This window comes from Cupressus sempervirens, chromosome 5 (assembly GCF_028749045.1).
Source record: "Cupressus sempervirens isolate cs-2001-9-10 chromosome 5, ASM2874904v1, whole genome shotgun sequence".
Taxonomy (NCBI): Eukaryota; Viridiplantae; Streptophyta; class Pinopsida; order Cupressales; family Cupressaceae; genus Cupressus; species Cupressus sempervirens.
The window spans coordinates 294,802,848-294,816,177 of record NC_143122.1 but is presented as its reverse complement, the minus strand read 5'-3'; the positions used below and the strand labels follow the sequence as shown (position 1 = coordinate 294,816,177).

At 36.0% G+C, this 13,330-nt stretch overlaps 1 protein-coding gene across 4 annotated transcripts in view; it reads right to left on the bottom strand.

Moving 5' to 3' along the window:
- The window catches only part of LOC149555736 (Tetratricopeptide repeat (TPR)-like superfamily protein), a 93,098-nt gene that overhangs the window by 46,829 nt on the left and 32,939 nt on the right, over positions 1 to 13,330 (bottom strand). For all 4 annotated transcript variants that reach the window (XM_089829882.1, XM_089829884.1, XM_089829880.1 and 1 more), the window contains exon 2: positions 5,108 to 5,246. In XM_089829882.1, the coding sequence (XP_089686008.1) occupies positions 5,108 to 5,246 (139 nt within the window). The remainder of the gene's footprint in view (positions 1 to 5,107; positions 5,247 to 13,330) is intronic.

The following is a 13,330-nucleotide window of genomic DNA, read 5'->3' as shown; positions in this document are numbered from 1 at the left end:
GAGCATCCATTAGCTATCTTGAGAAGATACTTTGCTATCTTTAGTCCGATAGATGGTTGCTCCTCATTAGTTGGTGTTGCCACCTCCTCCCTCTTCCTAGCCTATATAAGCATGCTACCTGGCTTGTACTTGCATCTCTTGTTTTTGCATCCTCTTAATGCTATTTTGCTTCTAGCATTTGCATTACTCTCTTGGAGACTAACTCTGTGTTGCTATTTTGATTTTGTATCATTTGCATTCATAGTTTAGATATTTATTCTTTGCACTAGTTTTCTGGATTATTAATCTTTTCAGATTCTAACATGGTATCAGAGCTTTTCTATGTGCAAGAGTAGATTTTAATTTCTTTATTTGAGAGATTCAAGGGGGGCTAATAAATTTTATTGTAGTTTTTTGAAAAATGAAGTATCCTCTTCTCTTGCATCTTTGGATGATCTTGAGAATCAAAAAAGTTTTGACAAAAATGTTTTTTTTTTGGGGTTTCAATCTCAAATCTGACAACCAACTTGCATATTTGGAGTTTTTAATCAATATTGCATTCATAGTTTAGATTTTTATTCTTTGCGCTAGTTTTCTGGGTTATTAATCTTTTCAGATTCTAACACTACCTCTTGTCATGGAAAGATATCCTTCTTACGTAATTCCAATCGTAGAAGATAGTTTTCTTTAATAGACTCACATCTTCTAGCATGATCAACATACGTCTAAGTTCAAAAGCCACTTTGGAGCTACAATCCTAAGATTGAGTCCTCTACAATGCCTCGATAGCATACCTAATGCACCATTCTTCTTTTTCCTATAAGAACATCCATCATCCTCCTTGATATAAGTTGCTCCAATTAAGGTCCATATGCATCAAATCCAAAAATACCTCCATATAGGCATTTGTCAAACAATTTGAGTACGTCGTCATCTAAGGATGGTTCAAATGGAAATGGAACATTGGTTATTGTTCATAGATTTGCTGCTTTGTTCATAGGTGAATTAACAACAGTATCTGAAACATCCTGCAGAATAATATACTTTTATTTTATCATCGAAAAGGGCAAGAGCACTCTCTTCAACAAAAACAGATGGGTTGAGAAGAATTGTAAATTTACAAAGAGAAGCCACAAGGTCGTCTAGCACATCCCCTAGATGGTGGCATCCTCTCTATGGAAAAATAGTAAAATACCCCTGATATGACAATGAGTGGACCTGTTATTATAGAAAATATATCATGATCACAAAAGGCCCTAAAATCACAAACGATGTGAGGAGGCATCTTCTCCAGTTTCTACATGAGATCAATCCAGTTGCTGACAGCCATCTTAGGAAGTCCTATACTTTGTTCATAGGATGTCTAAATTTTGACTCCCAATGTTACACAGAACAATGCTTTAGGTGATACATTCCCAGTCACACAGCAATGCCTGAATACGGTCTTTCCACAGCAATTCTTTCGACCCAAATTGAAAATTCAGATAGCCTCCTCGATCATGGTGACAGATGGAGATTTCATCCTCCTTTGTAGGAAGGAGTGAGGGAAGTCATCCCAAGCCACCACTAAATACCCAAGATATGTGGAGACAACACTGTATGTAAAGTTAACACAGACTGAGAAACATCTTGTATGAGTCCACCTGGTAGTCACGACATCAACAAGGGAGCAATCACTGGTCCAGTGAACATCTAACAATTTTGCAAGATCTCAGACTATCTGCATCAGACTGATGCCACTCATCTCTGACATCCAGCAATCCATATTGTAGCCTCAAGTGTGCAGATGAAGTGGCCCCCTCTCATCATTGACAGGTATGTTCTCCTCTTACAAGCCTGTGGTTGTTTCTCTGGACTTAGATTCCTAAGGCAAGATTCATACACACATGGCAGGAATTGGTCTCATAAACGTAGGTGTTCTAGTTTACATCCATATCTAAAAATGCGATTCAATGATTCAATTTATCCTCACAAACTTCTATATAATTACCATTTCAAGCACGGGAGGCTCCAAAATAATTTGTGACCTTACAAACCTTCTATGTTATCCCAAATTTGTGGTATGAATTTCCTGATCTTCCAATTTGGGGCATCCCAACAATGAATGCCATTTAATGTGTTCAGAGAAACTCCGTCTGTGTGTAATTTCACTTTGCAGTTTCATTTCCTCTGCTAGTCTCACAAAGGCACATACAGTTACATATCAAAGTTAGTTGGCTGTGAAAATAATATCTTCGATAATGAATCCAGAGAGCTTAGTTCCACAAGGTGTTATGTCTGCCCATGTGCTGGGATGAATTCCGAAATAACTCTCAATACTTGCGGCTTTGATGGTGCAGAAAAATGTTGCTCACTTCCAGGTAGCAAGGGATTTGTTATTTAAACGTCACTATGACTCACCCCAAACACGTTGCAGGCTGTCCATCTTGCAGTATCACAAGAGATTCAATCTGCTCAAAGGAGGTTACTTGATTTGTTTTCTGTAATCTGAATTCTCAATTTAATTTGGATCTTCCTTAACTAGGCTCTGATACCATGTGAATGTGAATTAAATCTATATCAGATTGAGTTTTTTATATCAGAATTCTGTGATAACTAATCTCTGTCTTTTGTTTGCAGATTATGATCAGAATATATTGGTCTTGAATCTCTTGAATTTAATATTTCAATTGCATGTGAATTTGATTCAATATTTATAAATACTGAATTCTAAAGTCTGATCGCACAAGTCTAAATGGAGCAGAGTATTTATTGATTTCTATGCTCTATTGCTTGGCCGATTATAAGCATATATATCTAATGGGAGACGCATCTTGGATGGACGTGTCTCCACAAAGTAGAAACATGTCCATACAAGACATGACTCTTCATAAAGTGCAATTAATTATGCAGATAAACCAATTTCAATCGGTGTTTGTTTTTTTGTTTGAATTTAATCAAACCTCTACATAATGTCACCTATCTCCATAAAGAAATTAATCAGACTTCAATCTGATTATATATATACTTATAAGCAGATTACATGATCATGACTTGATCAGTATAAGAACATGAAATGTCGTACTAATAGATCCGTATGAACAGATCAATATACTAGAAGGAGAAAAACAGATTTAGTGGAAGATAGTTGATACTATAATAACCTGCATTCTAATATGTGTGTGTGAGTAATAAGCAACATGTATTATGTGTGCATGTATGTTATTATACTATCATCCAATTTATCTGAACGAAGCTATGCATCAACAGTACATTTCATTGGACTGGTAAATTTCTGGCAATTTCTCTGAATCTTCTTCTTCATTCTCTTTGTTCTACAATCCTTAAAGATCACCTGATCACTTGGTCTTGACCACCTTGTGGCTTCTTCTTGCCTTTATTGAGATCTAAGAGCATGAACCTGATTTCTTTAAGGCAATGGCGCCAAACATTCATGTTATACTAGGTAAATTACATACATGAAATAATAATACAAATGGCAGTGCATACCAGATAGTAGTAAAATATATATTTACTAGCTCATAAATTATTTACAAAGAAGAAGACAGAAGATGGTCAGCCAAGAATTACACTTCATTCTACTCTACATTACTACCTTCCTTAGCAGTACACAACATATTTAAAGGACCCAATGGTCACCAAGAGACACAACCATCAACCAAATAACACTAACAACTACCTGAGAGTGACAATCAATAGACAATTAATAGATTGATGGATAACCAATTTTATCAACCATTAAAATAAGCATCGTACACAAACTACAAAGCTTTCACTTGGAACCACTTCAAAATGGCAATTTGCTTATACAGTTTATTATTCCTTCCTTTGGCACACTTTCCCTAGCTATCTACCACCTTTAGCACACATTCACCATGGTATTTCCATCCATTTTGCACCATGTTTGAGCTGTTTTAGGATCTTATTGCTGAGTGTTGATTATTAACTTGTTTGCCAAGTTCTAGGCATGGTTTTCTACCAGCTTTGCCATCTCTCCTTAAATTACTGTAGTTCACATTCTAAATATGACTTTATTTTGCTGATGTATGGCGGTGGAATTTCATGGCTAAAACAATGAAAGTGAATGCCATCTTTGCCCTTGAAAACTTGCCAATGTTCTACCCTTTTATTTTGATCGTTTCCCACTTCTCTTTCGTTCCTTGAATATCATCATTGTTTCCCATTTATCAAGCTCAAATGACCCTTTGTACCCTGCAAAGTTGTTAGAAGAAAGATCCAAACAAAGCAATCTTTGGCAACTGATGAGAACACAAAAATTATCTTGGCATTGATGCAAAGTTAAAGATTGACTAACAAGAGATGAAAAGGGAATAAAAACTTAGTTTTGCAGTGGTACATAATTTTGTGGGTCTGTACCCAAAAATCACATGCAACTCACTAAAAGGTACATTTAGCAAAAGCTTTAATGAACAAACCGTAGAAAATCTTAATAGTATCTGTCCCCCACCCATTTATAAGATTTTAGATTAACATATGCTCTAAAATCTATTGGTGTATTTGTTGTATTTGTGTTGAGGATTCAGCTCTTCAAATTTGACTAGCACTCCTCTGCTACTGAATATCATTACAAACCAGCCCGTGTTTAAAGCATTCAATGCCCTGAAGAAATTTATTTTTCTCATCATTCAATTCATATTACATGTCTTCAAAAAAGTTAAGAAGCAGAAAAGGAACTTACTACAAATTCCCATGTTTAAAGCATTCAATGCCCTAAAGAAATTTATTTTTCTCATCATTCAATTCATATTACATGTCTTCAAAAAAGTTAAGAAGCAGAAAAGGAACTTACTACTAATTCTCATGCCAAATCCAACTTTAAAATTTACAGCTATCTAAGAGATATATGCTAAAGGCAATCTGCTTCTTAAAATACTTGAAACATGTCAAATTATTATAATATTCTTCAAACTTATGATTTCAGTTTGTACTTTATTCTAGGATTAGTTCTTATCCATAACAACTTGTAATCTGATCTATTATATTTAAGTCTTACTTCTATGCATTTTAACATGTTTTTCTCTCAGCTGCAATCATAAAGCTCTTGAAATGAAGTTGAGTTACCGAAAGATAACAATATATGAAGCCTAACTTGATGGAAAAGACATACGTGTGGCTGCTTGCAACGCTTTCCATGTTTCGCCAATCTCAAGCAAGATTTGTGCTTTCTGTTCATGCAATACTGCCCTTTCAGGTGTTATTGAAATTGCCGCCTCCCATTTTCCAAGAGCCTCATCATATTTTCCATTCTGCACAGTTGAAGAGGTTAAATAATAATGCTGGACTTTCATAAGCAATGCAACAGAAAAAAGATAAATGAACAGTTCAACGCTCATTCATCTAATCACACTTCCTCACAATCATATAAATTTGTTATCATTTGTTTTGATATTTTCTTACAATGCCTTATGGGATATTAAGGTTCAAGAGCAATGCAACAGAAAAAAGATAAATGGACAGTTCAACACTCATTCATCTAATCATACTTCCTCACAATTATATAAATTTGTTGTCATTTATTTTGATGTTTTCTTACAATGCCTTATGGGATATAAAGCCTCAAGAAAATGAAATCTTTTTATTTATTAGCTTTATCCCACTTTTTGCTCAAAAGTTTCGAACAGAGCTTTAGATCTCCCTACAAGTTCCAAGATAAATCAGCCACAGTATACCCAGACTTCAGCAGCACAATGTGAAATTAAACTTGAACCATTAAATGGCATCAGAAATTAGACTATGGCCTAGCAAAACAAAGTTTTAATGGAAGGAAGGACTGGTCCCTTATTTTTATTCTACGTCACATCTGGCTTGTTTAGGATCCTGTAGTATTGATCAAAGGAGCAAGAAATTAATTAAAAAACTGGAGAGAGACCAAAGTGAAAAGTGCAAGTAGCTTCAAAGAGATTGAGATCTACAAAATGAATTTGAAACAACATATCTCATGTAAAATTTCCTTCAGGCCATTTTAATTTTTCTCACATTGGCATTGATTTCTGTTGCCATATGTTCCTCTGTTCTTGCTGACGCAGATTTATAATTTAAGGATGTTTTTAGTTTGAGCAGGATTTGTTCTACAAACTTAATACAGAGGCAACAAATATAATTTTCAAAACAATTATATATCAACATCTGGAGCGGTCAGATATTAAACTATTTCAGAATAAGCGAGTTAACACAAATCTGACCTCTCTATTGGGAATATCAAAAACTGAGAAGGCAGATTACTTGATAGTGATGTCCTCATACAATGATATCTCCAAGGCAGAGTTGAAAGGAGCTAGATCAACAAGTAAATCCTTTGCTTATCCTCATGTAATTATATAATCAGCAAGGTACCCACGATGGAATGAGAAAGGTAAGTACTGAAATTTGAAGCAGCTATATTGAGGATGCAACCAGAGTTTAAAGCAGCAGTAATTCAATTGCCCCTTTAGAGCCACAATATTCATACTAGTAATGGCACCACATATACCAAATGCTTCCAACAGCTCCCACAAGTTGAGCATATTCATGTCATCCTTCACAAAGCCACCATGTATCCAAACAGCAGGGAAATATGTGTTTACTTTCCAGCAATGAAGTAGCAGAATTCAAACTTGACACAGATATCCTCCCTCAGTTCATTATTTGAATATTTCAAGAAGCCCAAACCTTTCACCCGTTAATGGGTCCTCAAGGGTTCACCCTAAGTCTCAGGTTTCAATCTGCAATTGGAGCCCTCCGGAGGAAGGGTGGAACAAAATAAACTTTGATGAGGTAATCCGGGTCAATCTGGGGCGGGGTATGTAGCTCGTGACCCATAGGGCTCCATTGCAGTAGGCCCGAAGAGGTTGTCAGACGGGACAAACAGTGAGGCCGAATGTCTCACTGCGGTAGGAGCAATACTACTTGCAAAACGACTTGGGATACAAAAACTGCACCTAGAAGGAGATGCTCAATTGGTTGTGAAAAGCATCACCAAAGGTCAGATGGATACTTGGTATCTTAACAAGCACAGCAAGCGAATTAGAAATCTGCTAGCTTGCTTTGATGAGTTCAAGATTTCCCATGTGTTGAGAGAAGCGAACAAGGTGGTAACTAAGCTTTCTAACATTGAAGCCAATGGGTCCCTAGAGGAAAAATTTGAACTTCTTGAAGATTTTCAATTTTTGGATATGGAAGATTTTTGTTGATTTAATCTTTCAAGCAGTACAGGCGGCAATCTCTCCTACCTCATTGAGTGATGATGGCTTTTATGTAAATGGAGGTGGGTCTGTACTTCCCAAGGTGGGCGATGTGATGGCTACATTGTGTGTGGAGGGGGGAAGGTCGAGGCACTAATGGTGGTCATCATGACATACATTCATTGATGCGTCAGGCAGCATCGGTTCACTAGAGCCTGTACTTGGCAAGGGTAACCTTCCGCCATTAAATCGGATGATTTGGAGGTTATTTTCATTCGTCAAGCAATGAATCTAGTTTTGCATTATCTGTGCCCTCCACTATCGCCATGGAAGCCAACTTTTCGCTAGAAACTTCTAGCCAAATCCCTAGTTTTACCGGCCCCATTTCAGTCCACACAATGAGAAATGTTTTCAAGTTTGATCAAGTGTAGTTCTCGGAAGTGGCAGTGGGAATATTGGGAGATGAATTTCTAAATACGTCGTACGAATGCCCGAGGACTAACTTGAATATTTCATCAATGTTTCTAGGCTTGGTGCTTCTAGTTGGTTCATCTTGGGAGGAAGTGCTCAGGGTGGCTCGGGCATTCTTGGAGCCGAAGTGGGTTGGAGGGTTGGAAAGAATTGTTAACTAAGCTGAGGTCAGGGCAGGTCTCCACATGTACCAACGACCTTGATGTTTAATTGGGGGCGGCAAAGGAGAACTTCAGCCTCTAGTGGTTTTCACTTCCACTCGGCCTTAGGAGAAACATATGGTGAATGCTCGTAAGGGATGGCATGCTTTGTTGAGTTTTCTGCATGACTTGGAGGAGGATCGGGCTGTGGTGTTGGTGGCGAGGAAAAGGCAAAAAGTGATGCCAGTGAGATCCATGACACCTCGTGGAGCTAATGGTAGGCCCTTGCTGTGTAGGCAACTCAAGGTGAGAGCTCAGGATGGCAAGAAGCCAAGTGGTAGTGTGCTCGTGAGGTCGGGGAGTCTAGCGGCTCGGCTCGGGAGACAGTGATGTCAGGTGGTGGTGTTGTTGGAAGTAACGGTGGTGTAGAGGCGGGTGGAGGTCCTGCAATGGTGGGCAGTCTGAGCTTTTCTAGGGAGGAAGTGGCCGGCTGGTTCAAATAATCGATTGTGTGGTTTGGTGATGGGGACTTTTTAAGCTAGTATTCTTGTTCCTATTTCGTCTACCATTGTTTGTTTGCATGCATTGCAGTATTCAATGTGTACGGGTATTGGGTTTTGTACTGTATGCGGCCAATTCAGTGGCATTTTCTTGTGGGTACTGTTTGTATAGGTGAATCTGCCAATTTAGTGGGGTTTGCTTTTGGTGATGCTTTGTAGTCCTTATGGCCAAGTAGTATTTGGATGGTCCGGTTATGTACTAAATTTCTTATCTTTCAATAAAATCAATTATTATCGATCAAAAAAAGAAGCCGCCCAAACCTTTCTTTAGGGAGACATGACAAAGGAGTATTCAGCTCAATAATAAGTCTGCCCTTTATTAAATCAATTCTTACAATATTGTGTTAATAAATGGTAATCTTTATTTTCCTCATTCATCCAAAATTTACTCACTAGATGAATAGGAAAATTTTAAATTATCGATAAACCTCCAACATCTGCAAATTTGTATCAGACAGGGACCTCACAAATTTGAGAAACTCTGTCCATAATGCATTGTTGAATAACTAAATGATATCTCCAACTCTGGCTAGGGTAGATAGTTTCACTATCGAAATCAGCAATGCCTCAGGGTTTTTGTCCTAGTGTTAAGAGCTCCAAGAAGCTCTTCAAAACAAAATAAGAAATAATAAAGCACAACTGAAATGAGGCCCAAGCTGCTCTCTTATAACAACCAGAGATGCTTCTAGACACTTTTTAGGTTTACCCTCTCTTTTTTACTCAAATTTGAGCTGGGCAAATTAATAAAGTGACTTTATAAAATTCTCACTTATATTACCATTAAAGTCACTTTTATAACTTCATTAAATTAGTTACTTTTGAGGGATAACATTAAATAATTAAATTAATTGATTCCCTTAATCCCAACAATGGCCTAAGTGAATTAAATCCTCCTGAGAGCTAGTAAGTCCTCTCGGAGTGAGTATGCAGAAGTAAACATTACATCATGGTTGTCCTTTTATTTAATATACATGTTGTCAACTCTGAGCATAAGCTCAAACGAAAGTCTAATCATTTGAAAAGGACATATTATGTAGTTAGAAATTTAACTACAGTCCACATGCAGTGATAATGTAAAAGTAAGAATTATATGGGTAGCTAGATTTAAAGAAGTTTATAGATGGAAGAGCAATGAAGTATAGATTGCAACAAGTACCATTAAAGTTGCTTTTATAACTTCATTAAATTAGTTACTTTTGAGGGATAACAATAAATAATTAAATGAATTAATTCCCTTAATCCCAACAACGGCCTAACTGAATTAAATCCTCCTGGAGTGCTAGTAAGTCCTCTAGGAGTGACTTTGTAGAAGGGAACATTACATCATGGTTATCCTTTTATTTAATATATAGGTTGTCAACTCTGGGCATAAGCTCAATGAAAGTCTAATCATTTGAAAAGGACATATTATGTAGTTAGAAATTTAACTACGGTCCACATGCAGTAACAATGTAAGAATTGTATGGGTAGCTAGATTTAAAGAAGTTTACAAATGGAAGAGCCATGGCCCATAAAGTATAGATTGCAACAAGATAAAAAGTTGATAAAAAGATGGAACAATTGTAAGGTTAAAAGTTCAATTGGAACAACTGTCAAGAGTAGATAGTAGTTAACTAAAAAGTAGATGAACCATTAGAACAATAGCAAAGAATCGATTAAAAGATTTCAATCTTCTGAGGTGATGTGGAATTAAGCACTTGTTCATGAGCCTCACCTATGCGAAAATCATTTTTACCCTTGTCAACTTCCCTGAGAATCAAATACATCAAATTAGAAGCCCACAACCAATCTATCTCACTGGAAATTTGAATCATTATCGTTGATATCAACCCAGTTCTGCTCCATGTCCAATCCGTTGTGGATCCGAAGCAAATTTCGGCCACAGTTTGTGGGTTTCACCCTGACAAACGTAACCTGTCTTTGGTTTTGTCAAAGAAAAAAATGCCAAATTTAGCCTGTTTTTATTTTATTTTATTTTTAGGTAGTTATTTGTTCGTCATTTGTTCAATATATTATTGATGCATCACTAGATCCAGTCATCTTCATAACCAGATCTCTTTTGTTGCCTTTGCCCTTCAAATATTTAGCCTTTGCCTCTGCCCTATAATCGTGGAAAATCTTGGTCTCCACCTTCGATGGGTATGCGAACTCCACATTTTGGTATTCAACTTCACCCACCATCACATCCAAAGTTTGTCCTTTGTGATCCTCTAAATCAAAGGAATGTATTGTCTCCATTATCTCCAAGGTTTGAAATCCCATATGCATGCCTCCAAATAGTACATTTTATTTGGAAGCATAGTCCTTTAAGTTTCAATTAATGCAAATATAAATTATATTTATTATTGACTATATCATATTATTAATATTATTTTATATTTAAATAGTTTTATATTTCATATATTAATATATCAATAAAAAAATTTAATAAGTTATTATTAATATTTCATATGTATATTAAATTATATTAAATATATTTATACAATAGATATTACTTATTTTTATTTTATTATTTATTAGAGAAAAATCTCATATGTATATATATAGAAGAATCATTGGAAGAAAGAAAGGCAACATTAAGAGAGGCAATAGAGGCAGCATTCCTTTTCAAATTAGATCAAAAGCTAGTTCCCCAGATACAGATATAGATTCAATAGTAGGGTCCCCAGTCCTAGTTCAAGGTTGAGTCCATGTTTGAGAGCCAATAGGATTAGATATAGTAGTACCCACCAATGAAGTTATATATATACACACACACATATCTATCAACATATATAACCCAAAACAATTTAACCCAACCGTCAAACCCAATCTAGAGCCTGAACCCAAGCTGGTAACTTAAGTAATTTCAACAAAAAGAAACACATTCAGCATTCAGCAACAACATGATCATATCAATTGGTATGAAGCCTTTCCATACCTTAAATCTTCTGCAAGCTATCAAATTTCAAATTGCCAAGTGTTTGATATCCTCGTTGCATATATCCACCACAAAGCCTAATAAACAACCCTCCTCGTATCTGAATTTTTGTTAGGCTATCAATTTTCAGATTATTCGGCCTTCAATATATTCTCAGCATATATCAAGTACACCAATAACCTAGCAAACAAGTTTTTTCCATTTCTGTTAAAAAATTGTTTATTTCAAAATTTCAAATTTATGCTTAGAAGTTGGTTTCTTTGCACTACAACTAAGATACAAATCAACATAGGTATTTAACGGATTTTAGAATACAGTAATACAGGTATTGGCCTTGTTGATTGCAGATTTCACATTTTCATTCTGGAATTCTCTTGGTTAAAAATATTTGCAGCAAATTTTCTGCTTTAAATATTCTTTTGTCAAAATCTGCAGTCAATTGTTTGCTGTCTAATATTGACTCCTTTCCTAAAATTTTCCTTCTGAAAACTGAAATTTTAAATTTACCAATTCAAGGTTCTCATTAACTAAGTTTCTTTCATAACTTTTTCTTGTACATCAGTACTTATATTGAAACAGCTTAAGCAAAATGTGAACCACTTCTATTACTATAATGTCTACCTTGTGGTATAAGTAATGAGCACAACTACGAGACAAAGAAATTTTAATTTGCTCAAATATTTTATTTTGAATGAAAAGCAATATGTGATCAAGATTTTAGTTTGTTCAAATATGTTATGTTTCAGCATTGTATAAAGGAGACTGATATAAGCAAAATTTTATATTTGTTCAAATATGTTTCATTCCAGCACCAAAGAAAGGATACCAATAAAAGCCAAACTTTATGTTACCTATACATGGAGTATACATGCCTGCAATTTGATATGAGCCACAACCAAATCTATTTCACTGCAGCCTATACATCAGCACTCTGATAAATTTGACCATGTTTCATTCAATGCATGTCCTACAAATTTTTCATGCATCATTAAGAAAAAACAAACCTGTTAAGTGTTTGAAGTCCAGCAAGAAATCATTTTATACCTGGCCAAGTTTGCCATGGTTGTGGGTCATAACAATTTTTCTTTGTGTTTTGGTGAGAAATGTCAAAAAAACTGGTAGTGAATTTTATATATTACTCTATACCAAGTTTTATTGCAAGTTGCCTGCATATCTAGCTCATGATTACGCACACCTGGCGAGTGGTCACACAGTTCTGGAACTCTGCAAGCAAATAAACTTGGATTGAAATCCATTAATCTAATACCTAGCTACTCACAGAACTCAAAAGTAATCATGAGGCAAGCAATTCTACTGAGTTGCTGACAACTTTTTGAAAAACTTGGGACCATTTTATCAGGAAAAAGGGCAACTAACTTGCAAAAATTTCCTAAACATCAGTAGGGGAAGTTATACCAGTATCCATTATAGCTATGTTGCAGGATACATCTACAAGCATGTTTTTTGGTTGCGCACAGGGTACACACCCAAACCTGCAAGTGCGCCAAGATGTGCAGCACCACACATTCAGGTGCAGGGCTGGGCACACATCCTGTGTACACCCAGCCCACACCCAGACGCATCCGCAGGCAGTGAGCTAAAAAGTGACTTTAAAAAGTAATAAAAAAGTGTTCTGTTTTTTCTCCTCAACCCTAAAACGGCCCTTTATGAGGCCTTCCAAAACAGAAATATATCATTTTTCTTCTTATTTTGCTGCCAACATATTCTCTCTCCATTTTGGTGTTTTGAGCGAGGTGGGTTTTGATGAAGAAAATCATCTGTAGAGTACCAACTTCCAGAAAGGAGATTTAAGTGTCCAAGGTAATCATTTGAACCCTATTCTTTAGTCTTTTGATGAATTTTTTCAATTTTGTGAAGAAATTTTTCAAATAATCTTCATTATTTTTTTATATAATGCAACAATGGCTAGATGGCTAGTTGTCAAAGTTTAGCGAGTGTGCAAAAAAGCCAAAAATTCAAGATTGATTTAGGATCTCCTTTATGGAGACATACCACAAGAGTTTCACAAGTTCCTAGAGGTGGGGGATGTATTTGGAAGTGTGATTTTTGTAATGTACA